Source organism: Prosopis cineraria, unplaced genomic scaffold (assembly GCF_029017545.1).
Source record: "Prosopis cineraria cultivar Desert tree isolate PC_DT_omini unplaced genomic scaffold, ASM2901754v1 PC6, whole genome shotgun sequence".
Classification (NCBI taxonomy): domain Eukaryota; kingdom Viridiplantae; phylum Streptophyta; class Magnoliopsida; order Fabales; family Fabaceae; genus Prosopis; species Prosopis cineraria.
This window is the reverse complement of record NW_026555337.1, coordinates 6,998,177-7,023,796: the sequence shown is the minus strand read 5'-3', so window position 1 is coordinate 7,023,796 and position 25,620 is coordinate 6,998,177. Positions and strand designations below refer to the sequence as shown.

At 33.9% G+C, this 25,620-nt stretch overlaps 5 protein-coding genes across 6 annotated transcripts; 2 read left to right on the top strand and 3 right to left on the bottom strand.

The window, feature by feature from the left end:
* Positions 1-844: 844 nt before the first annotated feature.
* LOC129312740 (organic cation/carnitine transporter 4) lies at positions 845-6,434 on the top strand. The gene is made up of 2 exons (XM_054955426.1): positions 845-1,344; positions 5,004-6,434. The coding sequence occupies exons 1-2, from the start codon at positions 921-923 to the stop codon at positions 6,188-6,190; spliced, it is 1,611 nt and encodes a 536-aa protein (XP_054811401.1). The 5' UTR covers positions 845-920; the 3' UTR covers positions 6,191-6,434.
* A 1,198-nt stretch (positions 6,435-7,632) lies between these two features.
* LOC129312541 (uncharacterized) lies at positions 7,633-8,510 on the bottom strand. Its single transcript, XM_054955195.1, has 2 exons — positions 8,047-8,510; positions 7,633-7,934 (listed from the first exon to the last, which is right to left on the bottom strand). Exons 1-2 carry the CDS (start codon positions 8,508-8,510, stop codon positions 7,877-7,879), a joined length of 522 nt encoding a protein of 173 aa, XP_054811170.1. The 3' UTR covers positions 7,633-7,876.
* Positions 8,511-13,284: 4,774 nt separating this feature from the next.
* LOC129312976 (organelle RRM domain-containing protein 2, mitochondrial-like) lies at positions 13,285-16,717 on the bottom strand. Its single transcript, XM_054955782.1, has 4 exons — positions 16,482-16,717; positions 14,572-14,640; positions 14,338-14,444; positions 13,285-13,633 (listed from the first exon to the last, which is right to left on the bottom strand). Exons 1-4 carry the CDS (start codon positions 16,630-16,632, stop codon positions 13,547-13,549), a joined length of 414 nt encoding a protein of 137 aa, XP_054811757.1. The 5' UTR covers positions 16,633-16,717; the 3' UTR covers positions 13,285-13,546.
* A 1,371-nt stretch (positions 16,718-18,088) lies between these two features.
* LOC129312963 (mRNA cap guanine-N7 methyltransferase 1-like) lies at positions 18,089-23,252 on the top strand. Of its 2 annotated transcripts, none has more exons than XM_054955767.1 (13): positions 18,089-18,341; positions 18,956-19,095; positions 19,190-19,258; positions 19,333-19,404; positions 19,881-20,078; positions 20,538-20,594; positions 20,963-21,101; positions 21,821-21,885; positions 22,020-22,070; positions 22,290-22,352; positions 22,450-22,573; positions 22,701-22,762; positions 22,887-23,252. In XM_054955767.1, exons 1-13 carry the CDS (start codon positions 18,266-18,268, stop codon positions 22,986-22,988), a joined length of 1,218 nt encoding a protein of 405 aa, XP_054811742.1. In that variant the 5' UTR covers positions 18,089-18,265; the 3' UTR covers positions 22,989-23,252. The 2 variants fall into 2 exon arrangements, with proteins under 2 accessions (XP_054811742.1, XP_054811743.1); XM_054955768.1 differs by having other exon boundaries at positions 18,090-18,341; positions 19,977-20,078; positions 22,887-23,250.
* Positions 23,253-24,123: 871 nt separating this feature from the next.
* On the bottom strand, positions 24,124-25,352 carry LOC129312964 (senescence-specific cysteine protease SAG39-like). Its single transcript, XM_054955769.1, has 2 exons — positions 24,887-25,352; positions 24,124-24,710 (listed from the first exon to the last, which is right to left on the bottom strand). Exons 1-2 carry the CDS (start codon positions 25,320-25,322, stop codon positions 24,124-24,126), a joined length of 1,023 nt encoding a protein of 340 aa, XP_054811744.1. The 5' UTR covers positions 25,323-25,352.
* Positions 25,353-25,620: the final 268 nt, after the last annotated feature.

Here is a 25,620-nt window from a genome sequence, read left to right as displayed (position 1 = left end):
CTAATATGAAATATATTTATACAAAAGAAAAGAATTTATTAGAAAATAAAATCAAGATGTATTAAATAATAAAAATGTAAAAAAGTTATGACCACCTTAATTATATAGAATAAAACTTATATTGTTGCTTGTATTTAAATTAATATTTACAAATATTTTTAAAATTTTTTAAGATGGAATTATCTATGAATGGATGTTTTGAGTTAATAATGACGTTTTCCCCGTTTCCTAGTCCCGTACTCTTGTCGCTGACATTTATTTATTTCTCTTTTTAAATTTAATATTCGGTCTCAAATGACACAATTCCATCTCACCTCCACTGTTTTACTCTCGGTCGTCGCAGCCATCCTGAAGAAGAAAAGAAGAAACCTTCCTCTTAGCCTTGGTCAAAAACCTAAACCCATCACTTAAAAATTCTGTCCCTCTTTTTAATTAAAGAAATTCTAAACCTATTGACTTCATCGGACCGCCCACGTGGCCCCCATCAACGAAATAGTGTTATTTTTTAGGGTCAATAAAAGAGTATATTCGAATCCCGTCCAAATGTATCCTCATCAAATTTTTAATTTAAATAACCGAACGAATTACACTCGATTTAATAGGATCATATTTAATATATATTTTTCCTAAATCCAAACTTTACTGGCCCATGTTATGTAAAAACAGGAAAAAAATGTGTGTGTATTTAAAAATGGTCACATATATTTAAACACAGTTCAAATCCAAATAATATATATATTCACTACTCGAGGTTTAAAAAAAAAAAAACTCAATTCCACGCTTTTATAACGCAAGGCTATGTGGCCAAAAATATAATATATATATATATATATATATATAACCCCAGGCTCGCCGCGGGAGCAAGCCCGAAAAGAGAAGCAGAAATTGTAGCGTTTCGTAAACCTAAGCCAGACTCCGAGATGCCTGCCACCACCCATGGCTCGAACCCCGAGCTTCGATCGCCGCTGCTACCTCCGACGGACTCGAAGAAGTCTGCCGGTTATTCCGAACCGGAGATGGTCTCCATTGACGAGATGCTCCAGCGGTACTGCGGCGAGTTCGGGCCGTGGCAGCTTCGGCACTTCGTGCTCACGAGCCTCGCGTGGGCTCTCGAGGCCTTCCACACCATGGTCATGATCTTCGCGGACCGCGAGCCTGATTGGAGGTGCACCGATGGCTCGGGCTGCGGCTCTCCGTCGACGAGCGTGTGCGGACTCGGACCCGGGTTGTGGGAGTGGGTCGGGGGCCTGGAGTCCTCAACGGTCGCAGAGTGGGGTTTGTTTTGCGGGGAGAAATACAAGGTCGGCGTGGTCCAGGCCATCTTCTTCGGCGGCTGCATGATCGGTCAGTTTCTGCTTCTCTGGTTCACAATTATCTCTATTTTTATTATTTAATAGCATTTAATATTTTGAAATTCAGTTGATAGTATAACATGACAGCGAGAATTGCATAAATAGAAAAATAATAATACCGATTTAATGATATTTAGGAGTAAAATAATCCAGCCGTGGCTGACGACACGGTGACAGTAGTAAATTGAGCACGTTTCGAATGTTTCCATGCCTATGAAAGTATCCAGCTGATCGCAACGAGATAAGTATGTGGGCGAGGGCGTGGCAGTGACATTTTGCTTATAGATTTTTAGAGAGATATAGTTAATAAAATAATAAAGAAACGGGGATTTATATTTATGTACTGCCAAGCACAGACTTTATAAGCTCTGGATTCTTCTTTATAACAGACTGGTCATGAATTTTTCATGAATGTCTATAGAGAGGCGGACATAGCGTGGTAGGCATAAATGAGTAATATAAGTTAACAGATAAATGAACGAAAATAATTAAATTTATGTATAATGGTCAGAGTAGTCACGAAACATGGGGCTTCACAATGACAATTGTAGAATTAATTGAAGTTTGATCTTTTTAAAGTTACAGGCAATTGAAGAAGAAAAAAGTTGAGTGGAAACTAAAAGAAAGAGGTATAGAATAGAGTGATTAATGGGACCACAAAGGAAGGGGGGAGGAAAAGGAAAAGGATGCTTCTAGGGGAAGGATGAGAATGGCACAAGGGTCCAAAAGTGGGTTGTCGTCTTCCTCGCCTTGCGGGAGAATTCAGTGCATAGCCAGGATTTAATTATAAGAAAGGACGACAGTAAGAAACATAGATATTATTAAAATTTCAAAAAATAAAAAAAAAATGTAAAGGTGCTGAATGGCTTAGAATTACGGGGGTTGTAGTTTAGACCCAACTTTTCTTCTTCTTTTTTTTTTTTCCTCTTCACTTTTTATTTCAACCGTTAAATTTATTTTTAAACGATTGAAATTTGATATTTCATAAAATTATTATTATATTTATTTTTTATAAAATTTTATATTTTAATAATAATTTTATAAAATATTAAATTTTAATTGTTTAAAAATAAATTTGACAGTTAGATATAAAAAGTAAAGAGAGAGTGAAAAGAATAAGAAATGAAGAGAAGCCAAGTACTAATTTTGAGGTTGAGAGGCTTGTCGGAGAGCGCATCGATGCGTGATGACTCACATGTTAAGATCCCCGAATTAAATAATGACAGGTTGATTTCCGTGTCGGCTAAACTAATCAATTAACCAATCAAAAGGAGAGGAATTGCTTTTAGTCAATTTTTAAATTTTGATTAGTAAGTCTGCGTGGTGGGCTGGCTTACCTTGCTAGAGAGCTTGGTTGGTCCGGTCAGTAGCCACGTGCTTGTTCTGGATAATGAGGGGCATAGCTCCTGCACACATACTATCGGACGTAGGGTGTGTAGGGGCAGGGCCAGATCTGGATTGCAAGATGATTTAATATAAAAACTAATATTTTTTTAAAAAATAATTAAAATAATTAAAAATAATAATTACATTTAGACTAAAAAGTTATAATAACATAAATACATTGATTATATTTATCTTTTTAAAAAATTATACTAAATATGTTAAGATGGTCTTTTATATAAACATATTCTTCATAGCTTATTTTAATCATTAAGAATAAGGCAAGGAACAAAACGGAGACACGTCCTTCTTGAGAGCTCAAGGCTAGTAGGAATGATGGCAGGAGCAGCGGAGTGCATTTGCTTTTTGAAAGGTTTGCACTTTGCAGCATGTTTGAGCTTCTCTTAGCGTGTGCGCCCATAAAGTGCCTTGCGTTTTGCCCTTTTCTTCTTCGCAATTGGCTTCCCTCCTCATTTAAAAGATGATCCAAATTTAAAATATTATTATTATATATTATATTTATTAAAATAAAATTTATAAAAATTATAAAATAATTTTAATAATTTTTTATTTTTAATTTGGTCTAGGTTTAATTTAAAACGTTTAATTTAATATTAAAATTATGACAATTTATGTATATTTAAAAATAAAAAATTTAATAAAATTATTTTATAATTTTTATAAATTTTATTTTAATAAATATAACATATAATAATATGAAAAATCTTGACCCTGGATGGAACTGGATCCTTTCTTCTTTGTTATTGTGTCTCTCATTCGTTTCCAGAACAACACAGCTTTGAATGCACTCCACCTTCATCATAAAAGCTTCTGCACACAGGATCCCCTCAAATGTTTAGGTTTTTGTAAATGCAAGTAATGATAATTCCTTACAAGTTAGTGGATGTACCACACGATGTATCATGTTTTTTAAAAATTTTGTTTGATTCAATTTAACTGTTTTTTTCAATTATATTCTTACTTCATAAATAATACATTAAAATTTTAATTATCATTATTAATTAAGGTATAATTTATACTTGCTCAATTAAAAAATGAAAAAGATTTTTTGAGGGTTTAGATGCTAAAAAATGTGAAAAATTTTTAGTATTTTGAGTATAGACAGCAATTTAGGTCAAATTTGATGGGTTAGCTCAAAAAATCTTAAGAGCAAGACTTGAGAATTTAAAAGATTTTCTTTAGCTGCTTGAATAAATTCAAAGAAATCTGGGCTAAGCTCAAACTCAAATGCCTGAATTCTTTTTTTATTATTAATAAAATGATATAAAAATTGAAAATATTAATTTTTTAAAATAAGAATTGAAATTAAATAAAAATAAAAAATAAAATGAAATAATATTTAACAATTTGAATATATGGGTGCCTGAATAAGCCTAAAAGCTTGAGGAATTAGGGCTAGATTTGGCTATATGAACTTTTTCTATACGGTAGAATACTTTAATCTTAATCTAAATAAGATTAACCTGAATTGATCCCCGCCCAAATAAGCTCAATTATTGGCTATAATTTTGAGGTATACTTAATGTGCATTTTTTTCAAAAGTGCTACTAGTAAATAAATTACTTTATATTTTTTAAAGTAAAACACCTTATTAAATAGGAATAAATATAAAAAAGCTATGTTAATTTGAAGACAACTAATTACTTTATTGAAAGTTTAATTTAATTAAAAATGTTTTATATTTTTTAATAGAGAGAGTATATGATATTTAATGATAGTATAATTGAAAATATGTACATTTTTTAAGAGATTAAGATTTTATGTAACTTTTTAAAAGCTGTGAAATAATTATCAATGTTTTATATTGTGGTTTAGAGGGAGTAATATTTTTCTAAAAAACAAATTTTAACCTTTCAAAAAATAATATTATTTTTTAATTTGAGTGAAATTACTTCAGGAATTTTTTTGGAAAGCTGAGCTTTTGAGAATTTTTATTCTTGTTTTTTTAATCAAAGCACATGTTTATTGGAATGTTTTATTGTCCCCTTAATTTCCTCCATACCAAGCTAATATTTCGCATCACATTTGCTGAGATTCAGCAATTTAATTTTGGTTATTATGATTACTGTTGAGATTCACATCTTCTACAGTGCTCGTACATGAATTCTTTTATAGTTTAGCTAACCAAATACAACTTGAATTGTTTTTTGGACTGATGATAAATAATTATGAATGAAAGATTAAATTAAAAATTTGCAGACTTAATTTTAACGAAGACATTAATTTATTCTTGTCCTGTGTTTTCAGGTGCTGGAATATTCGGTCATCTCTCAGATTCCTTTCTGGGAAGGAAAGGATCTCTCACCGTGGTGTGCCTCCTCAATACCATCTTCGGCTGCTTGACTGCTGTCTCCCCTAACTACTGGATCTACGTCCTCCTTCGCCTCCTCACTGGCTTCAGCACTGGCGGCGTCGGCCTCTGCGCTTTCGTCCTCGCCAACGAGCCCGTTGGCCCCACCAAGCGTGGTTCCACCGGCATGTCCACCTTCTACTTCTTCTCCACCGGCATCGCCCTCCTCTCCGGCATTGCCTATATCTTCCCGGAATGGCGTGCTCTCTACATCGCCTCCTCCATCCCCTCCTTCCTCTTCCTCGTCATCGTTATCCCATTCTTATCCGAATCCCCAAGATGGTACCTCGTCCGAGGAAGAATCAACGACGCTATGAAACTCATGTCCGACATCGCCACCACCAACGGGAAGGACCTCCCGGACGGCGTTATTCTCGCGCTTGACGAAGAAACATCACACGATGACGTTTCCAGAGGCCATGCTCTAACCTGCAAGGAACAACAACCGGAGACCAAAGATGCTGTAACGGGATCCATCATAGATGTTATTCGATCTCCACTAACACGAATTCGCCTATTTCTCGCAGTGGCCATCAACTTATTGTGCTCTGTGGTGTACTACGGTCTGAGCTTGAATGTCGTAAATCTGGAAACCAACATATACATGAACGTTTTGCTGAATGCGGTAGCGGAGATGCCGGCTTTTACGATAACGGCGTTGATGCTGGACAGATATGGGAGGAAACCTTTAGCGATTGGGACGTTGTGGTTCAGTGGGTTCTTCTGTTTCTCGGGGAGCTTGATGAAAAACGTGGGGTTGTGGAAAGTCGTGAGGATGGTGTGTGGCGTCCTGGGTATATTTGGGATGGCAGGAACGTATAATTTGCTGTTCATATACACGGCGGAGCTATTTCCGACGGTGGTGAGGAACGCCGCGCTTGGATGCGCGACGCAGGCGGCGCAAATGGGGGCGATACTGGCGCCGTTTGTGGTGGTTTTGGGCGGAGGGCTGCCGTTTGCGGTGTTTGCGGCGTGTGGTGTCGCGGCGGGGGTGTTAGGGTTTTACCTGCCGGAGACGATGGACCAACCGCTCTATGATACGTTCACCGGAATGGTGAACCGAGGATGTGCCTCCACTGTGTGAATTGTGGCGACGATGATACTCTTTTATTTTCTAACTTCGCATATTAGTCCTTTATTTTTGTCAAACTTTTTTGGCCTTTACTATATTTAGTTTTGTCCCCAATGATGTATATTAAGAAATAAATTTTTCTCTCTTACAATCAAATATATGGGGAAAATGTTATCAGAAGTCAAAAGGTTGTACTCATCAGATAAGAGAGTTGTTTTAACAGTGAAAAAGCTTGATAAAAAGGTAAATTTATATATGATTCGATTACTCTTAATTACGACAATTTTATGTTAAAAGAAAAAAAAAATTTCTTCATTACTTTCAAATCATTGGCATGGAGAAATATTTAGATTGATCAAATACATTACATTTTTTGTACTCTATCTAATTAAAATGTTTTAAGTAATTTAAACAAAATTTTATGTGATATTTTTTAAATTAATTTTATTTTTATAACAAAATACACATTTGATTTCTTTTTGCCTATACTTTCTCTATTATTATTAATATCATAATCAATTTATATTTAATACTTTCTCTGTTAAAAAATATAAGGCATTTTTAATTAAATTTTACCTTAATAAAGTAATTATTTGTCTTCAAATTAACCTTATCTTTTTAGATTTATCCTCATTTAATAGATTTTTTCACCATAGAATAAACATAAATGATAAAGTGATTTATTCAATAGGAATATTTTTGAAAAAAAGATAATGATTACACCTTAAAAGATTAAAAATATTTTATATTTTTTAATATTTAACTCCTTAAAAAAGATCTTATATTTTTTAATGAAGAGAGTATCATCTAAATTTTCTATTTTTATTAGATAGTTTATAAATAATGTGGTGCATTCAATCTACTTAAACATTTCTTGTTTGGTATGACTGCTAAATAAATTTGATCTTAAATTTTAAAACCTTTTTTTTATTTCCGTTTTTTTAAGGTAGAAGTTATTACCCACCATCTCAAACAAATTATCTTATGCTATAGATAGCTAACTTCATTTAACAATATTTAAATCCACCATTTAATGAGCATCTTACATATGACATGATAAATTATTCAATTTAAATGAATAATTATTAGAGATCTTGTTATATGATACACATAAAGTATTGATTTTAAATTTTAAATTTTTGAAGGGGACAATGTCTATAAAGACTAAGGAGTATATCCCAATCCTGAAAATTGTTTTGAATTTTTTGAAGAGAAATATATTTTAATAATTTTAAATATTAATAAAATTTAATAGCCGTGATATTGAGAAACTGACAACCACTCACCAAATTCTAATCCACAGTTAACTTGTTTTGAGCACGGGAGGAACTGGTCCATTTTGTTTTTAAACACATTTCTTATCTCCAAATATCCTTACACAATTTTCTTTTAGAGATACGAAGACGACAAAATTTGCAATAAAACATCGATGAGGTAATTCAAAAAAACTCGTATGCAATTTGTTACATGCCTTAATTAAGCCTTCCATTACATTTTATGACGATACATAATATCAGAAAGATGAAACAATACAAGATGGAAGAGATTAGAAAAGCAACAATACCACCATTACCATGCACATTGGGAGACTTTACAATCGGATCTACAAATAAACACCAAATATATTTACAATTTAGCTTTCAAAATGTTGTGGAAAAAAATTAAAGAAACTTCATTTCCTCTCACAAGATGAGATGATCAGAACATGTATGGCATAGGATAAAAGGCCGTTATAACCTTGGATGCACCGGCTCTCCTGAAACATGCAAGTAACCCTAATTACATTGTTCTTAATCTAATATTTAAACGTCGTTAATCAAATCAAATTTGTATATACATATGTACACACACACACACACACATATTACCTGGATTCGTAATCGTAATGAAGCGCCTCGGAGGCGTTGGTCCTCCTCTTCCCTTGTTTTCCCAATCGGGTGGAATCGCATCTCCGCGTCGCGACCTCGTCGTCGTCTTCTGAAATGGGTACCAAGGTGGGCTTCCACTGAGCCGGAGCAGGCAGCCTCCTTCTCTTCAGAACACGGCGGGGCCGACAAGAAGGTGGAGGCCTGGGCGTCTTGGTCGGGCGAGGCACGAACGACGTCCGTTTGGGAACCGGCGAGCGCGGGGGAGCGCAGCCGCAACAGGAAGTGAATTCCGATAAGAACCTCATGAAAGCATCCCCTCCCCCACGCTGGGCCAGGTGAGAGAAAGGTGGCAGGAGATGGGTGTAGGCAGTGGAAGGGGCTGAAGGAATGGGGAGAGAATTGGGATTGCAGAGAAAGCTATGCCATGGAAGACAGAAGGTGGAAGGTAGCTGGGATTGTCTCATAAAGAGATTTTGTGTGGTGGAGAGTCGGAGTTCAGGTGGCGAACACCTGTTAACAGTGGTTGGATGTGTCCGTTATATATGTCTCATACCTCAAGAAGCAAACAGGCCGTGATAAAGGAAGCAGCTCTGTCCACCTCCAATTTGATGGGTTGATGATATCTTTTTCCTACTTCATAGGATGTTCATGTCCTCATGCAATCTATCTAATCTACTTGCTACCCCTCTCATCTCAGTCCCATGCATTGTACGAATGAGATCGAAATTCCTCCCATTCCCGTCTCTATTGTGTGTGTATTAGTATGTGCCATGATATAAGATATGCTATAAGTAACATAATAATGAAGATTGAAATTCTAATACCTCTTTTTTTTTTAAAAAAAGTAATAAATAAATTGAGGATAGAATTGAAAAAAAAAATATCGTTAATTTGACTATGTTGGCACTTGGCATCCGCTTGACATATTTTAAAATTATAAATTTTAAAAGAAAAAAGAAAAAAAATTAGAGGTGATAATTTGAATTAAGCCTGATAAACTAGTCCAAATAAATTTAAAAAATTTTAGAGTCAAACTTATCATATTAGAAAAAATCCTCTACTTAGGTCATAGAATTTAGAGGTTTGAGTTTGGTTTGATTGCTCATTTGTCTGTGTGTGTTTTTTTAATAAAAAAAGGGAAAAACTTAGCTTTAAGGTTCTTACACTTTGCTTGTGTTTTGCTTTTGGTCTTTACATTTTTTAGACCATTTACCTTCCTTTATTTTTCAACTGATGTGAATAAACATGTAATCCACTGAGCCTCGAATGATTGTATCTGTTCTCTTAAGCATGATTGCCAATTGCCAAATGTATAGAATACACATCCTAGATAATTATATAAGAAAGGGCCAGACATTACTTGACATTAAAGACAACTCTGTCACAATATAATCATGTGTGTTAGCATGATTATAGGCAAGTAACTATCTCATAAGCATGTTAGCATGATCATACATTATTTTATATGGTATCACATAATGGTTAAGCAGGGGCATGGAAAGGTTATATTCATTTTACATGAAATTCAATACAAATAATACATAATTTTCGCACACCCAACTTTATTGATGGATTAATTTACATGAAATTTTTTTAGAGCACTAAATTCGGGTAATTAAAAGTTCACAATCAACCTCAATTATGATTGGAGATAAGTTAAATTTAAATGAGAATACAAACTTTTAACAAGTTTAGACGGCATGAAGAACAAAAGGAGCAACTTAGAACAAGTAGAAACCAAAACCATGCTCACTCAAATAAAATGAAAGCTTTGGGACACAATGCGTACCTAGTCATTGTCCCTCAGGTCGCCAGCACTCTAAAGTAGTTCGAAACTCATCACTAAAGACTCATTGATCACAAGTCATCCAATTAGGGTACCGTGCGGAGAGATAGGATTGTCTTTTCTCTATGCTAATCACTCACAACTCACTCACAGCTCACACTGCTATTGATAGTCCATCGAAAAAACTTCCCTCACCAGTACTCTAGTCTTCTCTCATTCAAATCGAATGAAGAAGCTAAGTAGAAAGGGTGGTCTTTGAGTTCAAATTCAATTGTTAAGATAGGGGTATTTTGGTCAACACAACACGAAGTAAAAACATGAAAAAATTGATCTTGGTCCTTCGACAAAATTTGGTCTTTAGGACTAGTTTCCCTTCCAACTAGGTGATTTTCACCAATTTTTCCTTTTTTATTTGTAACTTTTTATTTACTTTATCATCCATATTACATTAATCCTATTATTAAAGTGTAACAGGTGCCTACACAATATAGGGTTGCGAGTGTGAATATTATGTGGTAAAATTTATGAGAGAAATAATCACACAATAAAAGTTGATCATTCTTAAGAATGTAAACCAAGTATTTTAAAATTAAATTAATATAATGTTAATTACTTATATGCTACATTCATTTCTCATTTAGTATTTTTTTTGGGGGTAAATTCTCATGTGGTATTTTGTGAGAATAAAAACTTCACATTTTATCATGGAGAAAATAAAAGATATAATTGAAGAGTGGTCAATTAATGTAATTTATTATATTTTTGTGTTTATATTGTTTCAAAAAATTTTACTTTTAAATTTAAAATTGAAATTGGTTGAAAAGAAAAAAAAAAGTAATTTTCAAAGGTTCTGGGCATTGATGTCTGAATAAACTCAAAACTGGAGATTATTAGAGTCAAACTTGATTACATGTAATTTTTTGTAAGTTTAGATATTTTAAGTTTTTCGATATGAATAAATTCAACTAGTGCATTACCAGCTGTAGAGAAAACATATCACGTACATTTGAAATCAGTCATTCTTCTTCAATCGATGAACACTGTTCTTCCTCATCAATGAACACAAGTCAAGAACACATCTATAAGTAGAACAAAATCAATAATAAAATGATCATCAGCGTCGATCATCAAACTTGAGCAAGAATCAACCTGATGCTTGTGGAATCACAACACATGGCTTGGAACTAAGTGAATGCAAAATTTTTCCTGAAACCAGTAAGTCACGAGTTCCGTAAGCAAGAAAACTCTTCCATGCACAACGGTGCCTGAACCCAGAAATGATTTTCGTCCGCCCCCATGGCTTTTCTCGCCGGACATAGAACAACTCAAATAGATTCAACCAGATGAGCATTTCAACTCAGATCAAAACAAACATTTTCAGCCAAAAATATTATATACAATATCCTATTCAAACAAACATACACAGCCTCAGAATAAATACGAAGACAGAACATCAGAATAATTTCTCAGTATGAAAAGTCTGGATCAAGAAGCGAGTCGAAATTGTTTGGATCTAGAAGCACTAAGTATGCTGCGTCATTATCGTCAGTGTGAATCCCCTGGTATCGTCGAAATGAATCCCCATATTATTTCCTTCCCTTCCCTTCACTCAAATCTCGACTTCTTCCATTCCTTCGCTCTTCAATCATCGTAGCTCTCTTAAGTTGTTGCAGTTCAGAGGCCTTAAGATCAGACCAATCTCAATCACTAGGTTCTCCTGTTCGTCGACTTCCCCCTCAAGAATCGCTTGTCGCAGTGGGCGGGTCGAGTGCAAGGCTCAAGATACCACTGTTGAATGCCCGCTTCTAATTTTTCACATAGGGTTTTGAAAAATTAAAAAAAAAAAAACCAGGGAGGTGAAGAAATACATGCATGGAAAAGAAAGATACGGAAAAGAGCCATTTTTCTTGCTAGAGAAAGAAGGCCAGAGAGGCAGATGAAGGGTTTGGTGAGGTTGAAGTCGATGAAGGTTTCAGAGGGAGGATGGCATTCTGATGTGTCCAGAGGAATGAGGATGGGATTGAAGACGTGGCAATAATAATGGCGAGATTTTTAATTTATATGTCAATTAGATCTTAATGGGAAGGTAACAATGTACCAAATGGAAAAATGTTGAAACAAACGTTGCACCAAAAAAATGTAAAGACGCCAAATGCTTCAGTGAAAATTTTGAGAGTAAATTTATGCCTTAATTTAAAAAATTATTATAAGAACTATCTATTGACTAATACTTCGAACTAAACAAAATTTTAAAAAAATATTTTATATTTTCGTTCAGATTGAATACAAACACTCTATTTATATAGAACTAAACACTTTTAACTAATTTACATATTCAATAAGTTAGCTAGTACCAATTAAAATTACCTATTTTTTGTATTTATCATTATTTAATGTTATTTCTACTAAAAAATTTTATTAATCATATTTATGAACATTTTTAAAAAAATTATATTAATTACATGTTGAAAGAGATGAAGTGTTTTATATTTTTGAGTATGATAATTAAAAAGTGCTTAATAATGGTGAAAGAATGGAATACACACACGCACGCGCGTCGACGTGCCAGTCTCAAATATAAATAAAAGGATGGCATTTCTGTGACAATAAATATTGCTTTTTGGAAAGAGAATGATTATGATCCTCTTTGACCAAAAACAATTTTCTGTTTTTCAAAATAAAAAAATAATAAAAATAAAATATTATTTTAAAAGTAAAAAAATAAAAATAATTTTTAAATGTCTTAAAATTATTGTTTTGAAGAATAAAAGAGAATAAAACAAAATATCTATCTTTATTATTTTTTTGCTCTCAAAACATATTTTATAAAACACTAATTTTTAAAACAATAAAATAAAAAAAATTTTAAACATGTCCTAAGTTCCTTGAAAATAATTTCCAAAATCTGGTTGGTAAAAAAAAAAAAAAGCCCAAAACCTGAGGCCCAAGTGATTAGTTTTGTCATTCTCACAACCCTTGATGATAATGGCTGCCACTCTGGCAAAAAATGAATGTTGTCACTCGTAACTTGCCCACGGACATATAATGCAAGCTACTAAAATTGAACTGTAGTTTGATTATAAATTTTTATTTTTATTTTGATTTGATTATTATATACTGCCCTAGCGAATGTTTACATGACATTCTCCAATTTTTTTGCACAACACTGCATTTTGCTTATCAGACCACAGAAACTATGCCTTTTGCAACTCCATCGATGTTTACTCTTCAATACATGCACACATAAGTCCTACTAAAGTTGAGAAGAGAAATGGGGTTTTCTGAACTATATTTAGATTTTTGCAGAGATTGTCGTAAACAGAAAGACATGTTCGGATTAAAACACCACTAGAAAAATCATAGCTATATATAAGCCATGGCTTCTTGACCGAGTGGCTGGGCTCCCAAAATAATAATACATGTTCCTAGACTAGAAATGAAGCAACCAATCATCAGTTTTCAGATCAGAATATTATTGACCTGGTATCAAGATAAAGTTAATACCACAGATATATATCCACCAAAGGTCCACTATAGCCATGTCAAAACTATTGCATTCCAATGAATATAGTTTATAAGGTTGACCTCCCACAACAGACATGTAAAAACTTAGGAAATAGAAGATTTCCCACGATTTTATGAATAATGTTCTTTGTGATCAGCAAATGCAACCAATTCAATGAAGTACAATCACCAGGTAAATGATAGGAATCACTACCGCCCATATGGAGGAGGCATAGGTTGTCCCGGCGATGGTCTTGGTTTTGCATACTCTGCAAATATCACCCAACCATCCAGAAACTGCAAACAAGGAAGGAAAAAAAAGTGAATCAATTTTCAGATGAGCAAGTAGCAACCAAGAATATCAACATCTGCCTAGCATAGCCAGTGATAGTTTGTTTAGTAAGACATGCCAAACTCAAAGCTAAGACCGCATCAAATATGCAGAACAACACAAAAGAAGTACATCAAATATATTAAAATGAGCAAGGCCGTAAAATATTATGTTTACAATCACAAAGCACAAGTTTATATCCGTTGTATTACCATTGCCATGTCAAACTAGCATATGTGACCTAAAACGTTCACATTATGATACCAGAAGCAAAAATTGTTGTAGAGTTTGAAGTTAGACATTGAATTCCAAGTGATGGTAGAGAAATGACGATTCTGAGGAAAACTCATATTAAGACTTGGATGCATATCATCATAGACGAGTGTGCAAAAATTCTGCATCAGTGGAGGGAAAGCAACGTTGCCATCTTCAGGCAATACGACTTTCATCGTCTAAGGCAGTGTGCTGAAATCTTAACTCCTATGTTTATTTATCTAGTCCCAGCTGAGTCAAATTGCAATTTTGTTAAAATTAAAACATTCAGACATACAAAAAAAAAAAAAAAAACAAATCCAGACATAGACACAGTAGACTTAAAAATAAATTCCTCATATCATCCCCATAGTAGTCCACCTCAAAGCACAGAATATATTCTTGCAGCCCAGCTTACCTTTCCATCCATGCCCTCAATGCCTTTTGCAGCTTCTTCTACAGTAGCATATCTTACAAAGCCAAATCCTTTAGAGTAACCTGATACTCTGTCAGTTACCACTCTAGCTGAAAACAGCCCAAAAAAAAAAAAAGGACCGTTATGGTTACAAAATGTAGAGTTTTGAACAAAAGTACATGTAGTGATACACTAAAACTGGTCATAGCTTAAATTGTGTAGGGAGGCAGCACAAACCACTAACAACTTCACCAAACTGGGAAAAAGCCTCCCGTAGCTTTTCTGTAGTAGTACGTTTGCTAAGCCCTGAAAGTGAGAAATATAGAATATTACCATACCCAACTCAAGCATTTGAAATGATGAAGTGTGTAACCAAGATAGTGACAAATATTATATAAAGAAAGCCATCTTAGCATAGCAACGGACAACTGTAACATCTTTAGCAACTCCTAGCAACACAACTACGTAAAAAGCTAATTATTTCCCCTAATATATCAAAACAAGAAAGTCAAAACTGAAAGGTTTGTCTTGCAACTATCCTAACTTCCTCTAAAAAAAAGGACAAAAAGCATAAGGTAATAACAAAATTCAGAGGTCACAAAGTGAACAAACACGTGATATTGTTGTGAAACGAGGGGGGAATCATAACAATTTCACATTTTTACAATAACCAGCTCGTATCTCATTAATTCAATTAGCCAACTTGATTATTTAATCTAATAGTAGAAATACCCATCAGGTTCCATAAATGGCACTCTCCAATAATTCATGTTAAAGCTATGGCAGCCTCCTGGTGCCGAGGAAGCTAAGGATGTGGGGAAATCTTGAGGTTAAACCCTATCAAAGGGGGAAAAAACAAGAAGGAAAACTGGAAGGAAAACATGGGCACACGCGCACAGAAAGTTATTAACAGCATGCTGTAGCTTACACACTGTTGCAGGAAGCTCGTCGACAGGGCTCTTGGCGCTAGGCCATGTATTTAACCTTGCAACTTTCAATCTTTCATGTAGCTTCATTACAATTATGCTGTATGAGCTATGCAGCTGTAATTCAGACTGCAGATAAATCAGACAAGGACAGCCCTAATTTTGCATAAGCTACTGCTTAGGGTTCATTATTCCTTGAATGATTAGAATTGAATGATTTAGCATTCATCAAGTCCCAATATAATAGGGCTTTAAGTAAAGAGGGCATAGGCATCTCATCCTCACTATTTGGTTGCCGAACAAACAAAAACCTCAAGATATTAAAACAAAGATTGAGGGATTGCTTAATGATGACAATGATGAGGATGTTGCATCTGAAAAAAGCAATTATTTTAGATATCATATAAAGATTGAGTTAAACATTGAAGTTATTTATTATTTAAATACTTCATAATGTGATTTATAGATTTTTGTGTGTGTGGTTTTCTATATATCAGTCATTATGAATAATGTCATTCTTTACATCAACATGCGCTAGAACTATGCATCATAGCAGTTTTGAGCCCTTTGCGCTATAAGTTCGTTATGCTGTAAAAATGACTACGCGCGCGCACAAATGGAAAAACGCCCTCAAGTACCATTTGGCATGTGGATAACTAATTCCCCAAGTATTTGTAAAACCTATTTGCAAAACCTATTCATATTCTACGTGCACGCAGATGATAAACCCAGTTACATTTTATATGGTACACACACATCTCTTGATAAATTTTCTCATATATGACATTTCAAGTACTTGCAAAATTAAGCTTTAAGCTTTACACTAACCAAATATCACCTCACGGCTTTCACTAAAACACTGGGAAAACAGAAAAAAAAGTACAATCTTTGAGGAAAATAAATCTAATCCATTAATGTTGATTCTTGATTGGAACAAAACGTATAATCAATTAAGAGTATATATCCAATAACTTCATGTAGTTTGACTAACTGCATTTTTCGCCTAGATTTAAAATGCGTCACGCAGTCTCCACTTCATGTGCTTCGGTAGATAACTGCCTTCAGCTATTTTCCTCAAGAAGAGCTAATTACAAATGATAAAGGGCAAGCAAAACCGACTACAAAAGGGCCACGGGCATAAATCAACAAAATATTACGATACCCTTTAACCAAAATTAACTCAATATTGAGTGGTGAAAGAAGTCACGATGGAAGACAAACCAGAGACGAAGAGGTTGGGGCTGGGCTCGGCCATCTCTCGAGCAGGAGCCGTCGCCGAGGGCGGTGGAGGAATGAAGGTTGAGGTTGGGGTGGTTGAGAACAGCCGCCTTAGACCGCGAGGCGCCGCTACTGCCGCTCTCATCGCCGCCATGTCCTCGGGTTTAAAGAAAATTGAGCTAAAACCCTGCGAGAGACAGAAAAATATTTCCAGTGTGAGCTCGAGGGAGATAGGGAGAGACATGGTGCGTGGGCCTTAAAGCAAATAGCGCCAAGTTTATATTTCTTATTTACCAAAATGGCCCTTCTTTTTGACATAGTTACCGAGAACTTTGAAAAAATGAATTCTCTAAAAAAAAATTGGGAACATGACAATAAAATTTTATTAAATTATATAAATAATAATTATATATTAAATATTATAATTTTTTTAAATTATTTAATTTTTTTAATATTAATATTTTAAGTTAAATGATTAAATTATTTTTTTTAAAATAAAAAATAATGTATGTTCTTATTCAATTTTTATGATTTATAAAATAAAAGATATAATTGCTTAAATAAAAATTTAATTAAAATTTTTTTAATTATTTTTAAAACTTAAATTTTAATTATAAAGAAATATCATGTAAAAATTTTTGATTTATAGAGCAATTTTTATAATTTACATAATAAAAATTGTGATTATTTAAATAAAAATTATAGTTAAAATTTTTTATTTTTAAAATTTATTTATGAATCATTAAAAAAATTTAATATGAAAATTTATAATATTCTGTTCAATTTTTATGATTCACAGTATAAAATAGTTATTATTTAAAAAATTATAATTAAAAAAATGAAATTAGACTTATTATTTTTATTTTAAATTGAGAATTTAGTTATTTAATCAAAATATTAACATCAAAAGGTACTTAAAAATTAAAAAAAATTATAACATTTTAAAATTTTATTATTATTTATATATTTTGGTAAAATTTTATTATATATTTTTTTTTACAAAATTTACAACTAACCTAAGTACCTAAGCATTTCTCAAAAGAAAGAGAGACATCTACACACGCACACATATTAATGCTATACTCAAATGTGGAGAACACGCTGCTAGTGACAAAATAAAAAGATGGTATTTTGATCCTAAATAAAAAAGGAAAATGCTAGCTAAAAAAAAAAGGAAAATGTCAATTCCAAAAATTAGAAAAATGATTAAGGATCTCAGCCATTTATTTGCTGATATTTAAAAAAATGTTTATATTCATCAATAAATGAAAATTTTTGTAGAAAAACTTATATATTTAATTTTAAATATTTAATGTGATTACTTTCAGTTAAATCAAGACATATGATTAATGTATGTAATGCTTTCTTTTGATGATTAATAAAATGAGTTTTTTTTGCAATTTTTTTTAGATTTGTTACATATTTTTTATATTTTCAATTTATATATATTACTAGTTTTTTTAAACTTAGTTTAAAGTATTTTTAAATTAAAAAAATTAATTAATTTTCTTAAATGGAATTCACCATTCACAATACCGAATGAACCCCTCTTAACGACAGCCGTTGGTTTCTCAAACTTGTGTCAACCGGAAATGCTCTCATTCTGCAGTCCCATGATTTAGAGATCCCCACGTTCTAGCCGATCAACGCACCACGCAACAAACAACTTGGCTTTCTTCCTGCCCTCTTAGGTTCGAAATGGATTGGGATTCGATTGTCACTGACAAAAACTAAAACTAACGACTCCTTGAAGTATCAAGATAGACTGGTAATTCTGGTGATTCCCCATGAAGCGTGGATACCAGGAATTTCCTCCTACCTCTTCCGGGCCACCTCAATCCAAAACTAAATATAACCCAGAAGGTAACAGTGATATTGAAAGGTAGTTCCATAATATATATATATATATATATGGATTCCCCGGTTTTGACTCTTCAGGCTTCTTTAGCTTGCAAATAAACCAATGACAAGGCAGAATTTCAGTCGAAGAATGGGGGCAAGGGGAAAATTGTGGGCTTTTGCATTTGATTATTGTCTATTTGTCTTGGTCTGGAATACTGTTTTAAGTTAATTCAATTGATAATATAATGTTCATTCTTGTCAAACTAACTCTGCTCTAGTAGGTTCTAGGCTTCTAGCTAGTAGTGGCTCAGTAGAATTCATTGGGGGTGATGGAAAAAGCACTAGCTCTACTTCTTAAGTGTATAATTAAGAATCCCAAGTTTCAATTCTCCATCTTTCTTTCCCTTTTCCATGCTTTTCTTCTAGAAACTCTGTAATACTCCGCTCCAGCAAGCAAAAGATGTGTAAAATTCAATTGTTGCATGTAATGGAAAAAGCACTAGCTCTACTTCCTAGCCGTGTATAGTGGAGCATCCCAAGTTTCAAATTTCTAATTCATTCCTTCCTTTATCCTTGCTTTGCCTGTAGAGAGTTGTAATTATCAAGTTTATCTTCTAGTTAAATTGTGTGTTTAGGTGATTCACAGTTTCTGGAGGATGAAAGCACGAAAGATTTTGTTCAGAAAGTAGCAGAGCATTACAGTTCAAGATCCAATCGGACTTTAGAAGAGCGGGAGGCTAGCCCAATAATTCATTTGAAGAAACTCAACAATTGGGTATATACTGCATTTTGTAACCATTAATTTATTATCATCAAAATATTTACAATAGTCTTGTGATTTCTGTATGTATTCTTTTGTCCTTAAACAGATTAAAAGTGTCTTAATTCAGCTTTATGCTCGTCGCGGGGATGCAGTCCTTGACCTGGCTTGTGGCAAGGTGTTAATGATTTCCAATGCCAAAATTCATCATCAATTCCTTTGATGAGCATTCTTTCTTTTAATGTTTTTCAGGGTGGCGATCTTATTAAATGGAACAAGGTGAAAATTGGTTATTATGTTGGCATTGACGTTGCTGAAGGATCGGTAAGTGTTACAATTTGCTGAGATTCTTTTATCTTTTCACTGGTTTGTCTTGCCAGATTTTTTCTTGACATATTCCTCAAATCACTCTAAAAGGTATTTGACTGAGGTGCTTTAAACTAGAGTCACCAAGACATTCTAGCAATGACATCTTTAAATTTATCTGGACAGGATTTATCATGTTTACCTCTCAATGCTGACCTCACTTTCAACAAATTTGCATTTACGAAGCTTTGACTATGTCTCCCAGATAATATAATTTTCTTCGTGAGTGCATTCATATTGCTTTGCTTTTGCCATTTATGTACTTACAGGATATAAAACCTTGTCACTAGTCAGCATCTCTTTTGGAATGATGATGATTTCATGCAAATGTCATCGCTCTAACCAGTGATAGTGAAACAACCATCATAGCCTTCATTTTATTTTTGGTGATATGTTTCTAAGATGTTACCACTCAAGTCCTTGCTCTTATGCAGCCAAAGTTTACGTACCTAATTGCATCAAACTGTTTGCAATTCTTCCATGTTGATAGTCCTCTGCACCAGCTCACTGAAATAACAAAATCTGTCCAGATTGAAGATTGTCGTATACGATACAATGGTGATGCTGACCATCATCAACAACGTAAAAAGTTCACATTTCCTGCCCGCCTCATATGTGGAGATTGTTATGAGGTAATTATTATTTGTGCTTGTTTATCTTTTAACTATGTTTCTTCCTTTTGTTTTATTCTCGGCAACTTTGTCATGTTATGAAAATAAAACCTTCACTTCTTAAATATTTAAATAACTCTTATTTAGCTTTAAATATCAACTCAGGTATTCTTACCGTTAGAAAAATTGAAGCGAACATTTGGATACTTATTTTATAATTTCATTAATAAAAAAATATAAAAAATATCTCAATTAGGGCTGGAATACGAGCAATTGCTTTGATGGTAATAACAGATATATAGAGAGATTGATCTTACCAAAATAACAGATACATATATTTTTTTGGGTCCAATTTTATAGTTTATTTTTTTTTTTTTTTTACATATTTTGTACATGTGTTCTTCAACTTTTATTGCAATTTTTGTTTTTTCCCCTTAATTTGAAATCAAGTTTCCTTGTTCTAATAATTTGTGGTTTCAGGTTCACTTGGATAAAGTTCTTGCAAATGATGCACCTTTTGATGTTTGCAGTTGCCAGGTGAATGATGCACTCCTATGTTAACATAAATCATTTTAATATTCATTTACAAATAGAATGTATTCAATATGAATGTAATACTTTTATTTGGTTTCTAACTTTTATTCTTGCCTTCTTGTTTTTGCCTCTTAAGTGATTTGTGCTTATCATGAAATTCAATATCTTGGTTTTGTCCTCTTAATGTAAAAACGAATGTTGTAAAGATGTCATTTTGTGGTATTTTTACTGTATATCCTGGATGCTTGCTGCTTGCTCACGTGCCTAAACTAGACCGCCATACCATTTCATTACCTTTTCTCACTTTGTGATATTTATAGTGATCGTCTAAGTGCTGCTAGGTTACAAATCTGTACTTTTGAATTCTGCAGTTTGCTTTGCATTACTCATGGTCCACAGAGGCCCGTGCTCGACGAGCCTTGGCTAATATATCAGCTTTACTTCGTCCAGGAGGCATTTTCATTGGAATAATGCCAGATGCCAATGTGATTATCAAAAAGCTTAGAGAAGGTTTTTAGTCCACCTACAATTTTAATTTCGTTGTCATAAATCATACCAAATTAATCTCTGGTCATTAAGGTTTTCAGGGAATAAAGTGTTCCTTATATGGATGAGGAAATTATTTAATTTACTATAACCATAGCATATGCAGGAGCTGATCTTGTTTTATGATACATTTCACATTAGCAGGAGGTCTTTTAAACTTTATATGTTCAAATTATTTTGTACCATTTTGTATGACACATCAGGTGAAATTTATCTTTTTATTTATAAGCTTACCTTTCTTGTCTTTAAAGTCAGCATGCTTTGTGAAAATCCTTATGCATTTTGCATTAGGGTACTCTGGCTTTGTCATGAACTTTTTCTATCCTTGCTACAATGTTGTGCTGTGGTTGCTCAACACATGATTGTTTGTGGGAATATATATCTCTGATGCACAGAGGGATTGATTAGCTTTTTTTGCAGTTAAGTCCTTTTGGTGTCTTTTCTTCTTTCTTGGTTTTGTTTTGGAGGGTTTCTTATGCTCTCTTTCTCTTATAACTCCTCTCTCTAATAAGTTTCCTTATTTTGACCAAAAAAACAGGACAGAAAAATGCTGTTGCATGGTATTTGTTTCATTTCTTTGAAGGGGAAAAAAGACTCCAATGAATATGTTTATCTTGTTTGACATGGTAGAACATTTCTGTAATTCCTCATTGAAGAATCTATATTCACTGTGAAATATGCAGCTGAAGGATTGGCTTTTGGCAATAGTGTCTACTGGGTGCATTTTGATGAAGAATTTTCAGATAAGGTGACTTTATTGTCTTTATCCTGTAGCTTCCTTTTCCCTTTTTTCCTTTGGGTAAAGGAACTTCTAATATAGGGAATAACTTCCTGTGTTTTGCTGGACTGTATATCTAATCTGACATGCTTCGTGTACTTCAGAAATTCAAATCTTCTAGCCCTTTTGGCATAAAGTACAAGTTTCATCTAGAGGTATCATACATGTTACATCCCTTTTTTTGATTCTCAATTAAGAGTTTGTCTTAGAATATGGGGATGATTTGATATTTCCATGTCAAAGTACATTGTTAGATGAGTGACTTGGTCATAGCAAGTGAACAATGCCCATATAAAGAAAGAACCTGCCCATATAAAGAAAGAACCTTTGTGTGTAATAATTGTGAACAGAGCTGTTAGTTGTACTTGTTTCAGGATGCAGTTGATTGCCCTGAATGGATTGTTCCCTTCCCCGTATTCAAGTCATTAGCTGAAGAGGTATTGCTTTCTGCAATAGTTCTAGATATAACCAGCAAGGATTGGATTGTATAAGCTTGAGCAATCTGAATAATTAATTCATTTTTGTCCTTAACAGTATGATTTTGAGCTTGTCTTTTCAAAGAACTCGCATGAATTTGTGCACGAGTTTATGAAAAAACCAGAATTTGTAGAGCTCATGCGACGGCTCGGTGCCTTGGGTGTTGGCAACCGAGATCAGAGTAAGCCTTTCTTTCCATCTTTTTCTGGCTCTTCATTTTATCTTATATATTTTTCAAAAAAACTTGTCCTGCTTTTCCAGCTATCATGAATTTAAAACCTATACCTTTTTTTCCTTATGTATATCAGGCACACTCTCACCAGATGAATGGGAAGTGGCATATTTATACCTTACATTTGTGTTGAGAAAGGTCAGCAGAAAACAATAAGTAGCCTGTTTATCATGATAATCCTGCCATTGTCAAATGTCAATATAGTGAAGGGAAAAAAATTGTTCATAAGTAGTTAATATGGTTTTTTAATTTGATATTCTAGCGAGGCCAACCAGACCAAACTTGGGCAAGTGGCAGTAGAAGAGACAGAGGGTTGATGCATATTTCAAAGGAAGACATAATGCATGTTAGGACCCATCATTAACATAAATAAATTGAACAATGATTGGATTTTCAACGAAGATAATGAATCAACACAGGTGAGGGAATGGTCTGCCCGGCATTGTAGAATACAGATCAATTCACATGTCAACTTTTAAGCTCTCGCCAATTATTTACAAAGCATTTCACTCATTGAATTTTGAAGTTCACAATATTGAATATTACTTTCACTGAAGCAAAGTGTTCTCATCAGGATGAGAAAAATCATAATTGAATTATGACTAAGAGGGACACGAAAACATAAAAGAACTATGACAGATTAACAGTTTTCTTTGTATTACTTTCCTGCAACACACTAACACTAAACTTAATTGTCGTGGGATAGATAAATTGACATGACAGCTTTCTATCATCAATCCCTTTTGAAAGTGTAACCAAAGTTAAATGTTTTGGTTTTGGTTGTTCATAACCTGGCCAAAAGTTAAAGAACAAAAAGGGGAGGGTGGGGGTGACATCATGATGTGCAAGTTGCCAATATGGTATGGTATCAGTACGTTTTGAGTACTGAAAAAAGTTGTTAATTGCATAGAAAATCCCTCGAATGAATATGAAAAAAAAAAACCCTTAAATTCTTTTAAATTTTGAAGAGATATCTACCAATGGCAATGTACGAGAGGTGAAAAACTAAAAAGTGAGATCGAATGCTAACTTGTTTATTGATTCTATCTTCTTCTATATGGTGTGGGTTGTGACTCATTTAGTAAATTTTGAGTATTTTAGAAGGAACTAGGAAGGGCATTATAAAATACAGATAGATAGAAGTCAATTTTCACATGTAGCAAGTTGAGGTTTCTTTTATGATTCTCTGATTATTTGCTACTAAGCCTCTTGTCTTCATTACACTTTTCAATTCTTTTAGCCGTTATGCTGTACATCTGCATAGCATTGTATCTTCTTATTTTTCGCATCTTTCTTTCTTCTTCTTTTTGCAGCTATTGTTGCAACTGATTTTGATATTGAGATTCCAATTGGATTCTGTTTCATAAAAAACAGTGTATATAGTTTACGCACGATAGATAACTGATATATGACCTCAATAGTGGAAAATACATATTCACGTACGCCCACAAGTTCCAGGAAAAGCAAAATTCAAGACACAATTTACATAATATTAATACTTAATCAGTTGGATAAGAGGCATCCATAGCAATACCACATAATCCCTCTTTGGCAGTTATATTTCTCTTCATCCTCATATACCCTTGCTCACCCCATTCAGTTCCCCATGAGTTCTTTAGTAGCCAATATTCAATCCCATTGTCAGCAAGGCCATAACCAACAACTGCTACACCAAGGTCTAACTCTGTACCACAATCTCCAGTGAAAACTCCACTAGAGTAAAATTGGAAAGAAGATTCTCCAGCATCAATGGCGGCTGACACAGGTTGGCCAGCGACAGCCTTCAATAGTGCCTCTTCATTATTGGCAGGTACATTCTCATAGCCCTTAATCTTGGCTACATGAGAGGCTTCCTTTTTAGTTTCACAAGTGGCTTCAACCCCCTTGTAGGGGTAGTTTGCCTCACTTGTAATTCCTCCATTTTTTATGATAAATTCAAAGCCATCTTCTATTGAACCTCCCACACAACCTTCGCCAATAACTTTATCACAGTCTATCACCTCCTGCACTGAGAGGGACACTAGTTTTCCTGTAGTTATTTGGTGAATTCCCTCAGTTGCTGCTACACTTGAAAATGCCCAACCACCTGGTTTTGTGCAGGCCAAAGTAATATAACTACACAAGCATTAAACCAATAATTCATAGTGTCAAAATGAAAAACAGACAAAAACACGTGGCCAAACATGACACAGGCACTAACTTACTGAAGAAATGAACGAAGTAAGGGTAAGACCATCTACTGTTGTGTGTTGTTCATCTTACCACATAAGCCTTGTGCCTTGACTGGAGTGACAGCACCTTTTTTCCTCCAGTCCACAGAAGCAGGAACATGAGTAACATTCTTGTAACTAAATGATGTTTCACTCATGGTCCTCAGCCCTTGGGACCTCTTGTAGCCGTTATGGGCAGCTTTAAATTCTTCATTGGTTTGATCAGCAAATTGATTAATGCTAAGCTGGTAGGGTTTGTTCCCAGCAGCATTGAAAGACTCGATAAACTCCAAGCTGTTCTTGAATATCAGAAAGCGTTTCCGCTTCTCTTCAGCATCCATGTAGACCTTACCATATCTTGCAATCCATTGTTCATATTTTTCTGATAAGGATGCCTCTTGGAGGGTCCGAGACATTACTTTAGACATCCAAACTGCAAGAATAAAAAACAGAGAAAGAATATAGTGATTTTGGCCTTCGGATTTCATCTGTTTGCGTAAACAATAGTTCAGCCTTGTTTGGGATGTACTGGAGATAATGTGAATTTGTGTGGAAAAGGCTAATTGTTTTTATAGAGATGATATGCTCTTCTGAGGAAATATTTTAATTTGAATAATCAACGGATTGGTTTATCACTGCAAATCATTTTTGATTGAGAAGGACATGTTCTGTTCCGTTGAAGATGATTTGCTTAATTTAAGGGCAGCAACAGTAAATATATAAATTATTCTTTTTCCACTTGTTTTTATTAGAAAACAGAAGAGGGGCTCTTGTAAAAAGTGTTCC

Bases quoted from the DNA above. Each gene is read 5' to 3' on its own strand.
- LOC129312740 (XM_054955426.1), top strand. From the start codon at position 921: ATGCCTGCCACCACCCATGGCTCGAACCCCGAGCTTCGATCGCCGCTG. The intron at 1,345-5,003 runs GTCAGTTTCTGC...CTGTGTTTTCAG, and splicing joins CTTCGGCGGCTGCATGATCG to GTGCTGGAATATTCGGTCAT.
- LOC129312541 (XM_054955195.1), bottom strand. From the start codon at position 8,510: ATGAGACAATCCCAGCTACCTTCCACCTTCTGTCTTCCATGGCATAGC. The intron at 7,935-8,046 runs GTAATATGTGTG...TGCATGTTTCAG, and splicing joins CATTACGATTACGAATCCAG to GAGAGCCGGTGCATCCAAGG.
- LOC129312976 (XM_054955782.1), bottom strand. From the start codon at position 16,632: ATGGCGGCGATGAGAGCGGCAGTAGCGGCGCCTCGCGGTCTAAGGCGG. The intron at 14,641-16,481 runs GTTTGTCTTCCA...TCTCACTTTCAG, and splicing joins CCCCAACCTCTTCGTCTCTG to GGCTTAGCAAACGTACTACT. The intron at 13,634-14,337 runs GTAAGCTGGGCT...CCTTGTTTGCAG, and splicing joins TTGAGGGCATGGATGGAAAG to TTTCTGGATGGTTGGGTGAT.
- LOC129312963 (XM_054955767.1), top strand. From the start codon at position 18,266: ATGAAGCGTGGATACCAGGAATTTCCTCCTACCTCTTCCGGGCCACCT. The intron at 19,259-19,332 runs GTGTTAATGATT...AATGTTTTTCAG, and splicing joins TTGACCTGGCTTGTGGCAAG to GGTGGCGATCTTATTAAATG. The intron at 21,886-22,019 runs GTGACTTTATTG...CGTGTACTTCAG, and splicing joins ATGAAGAATTTTCAGATAAG to AAATTCAAATCTTCTAGCCC.
- LOC129312964 (XM_054955769.1), bottom strand. From the start codon at position 25,322: ATGAAATCCGAAGGCCAAAATCACTATATTCTTTCTCTGTTTTTTATT. The intron at 24,711-24,886 runs GTAAGATGAACA...GCACAAAACCAG, and splicing joins CAAGGCACAAGGCTTATGTG to GTGGTTGGGCATTTTCAAGT.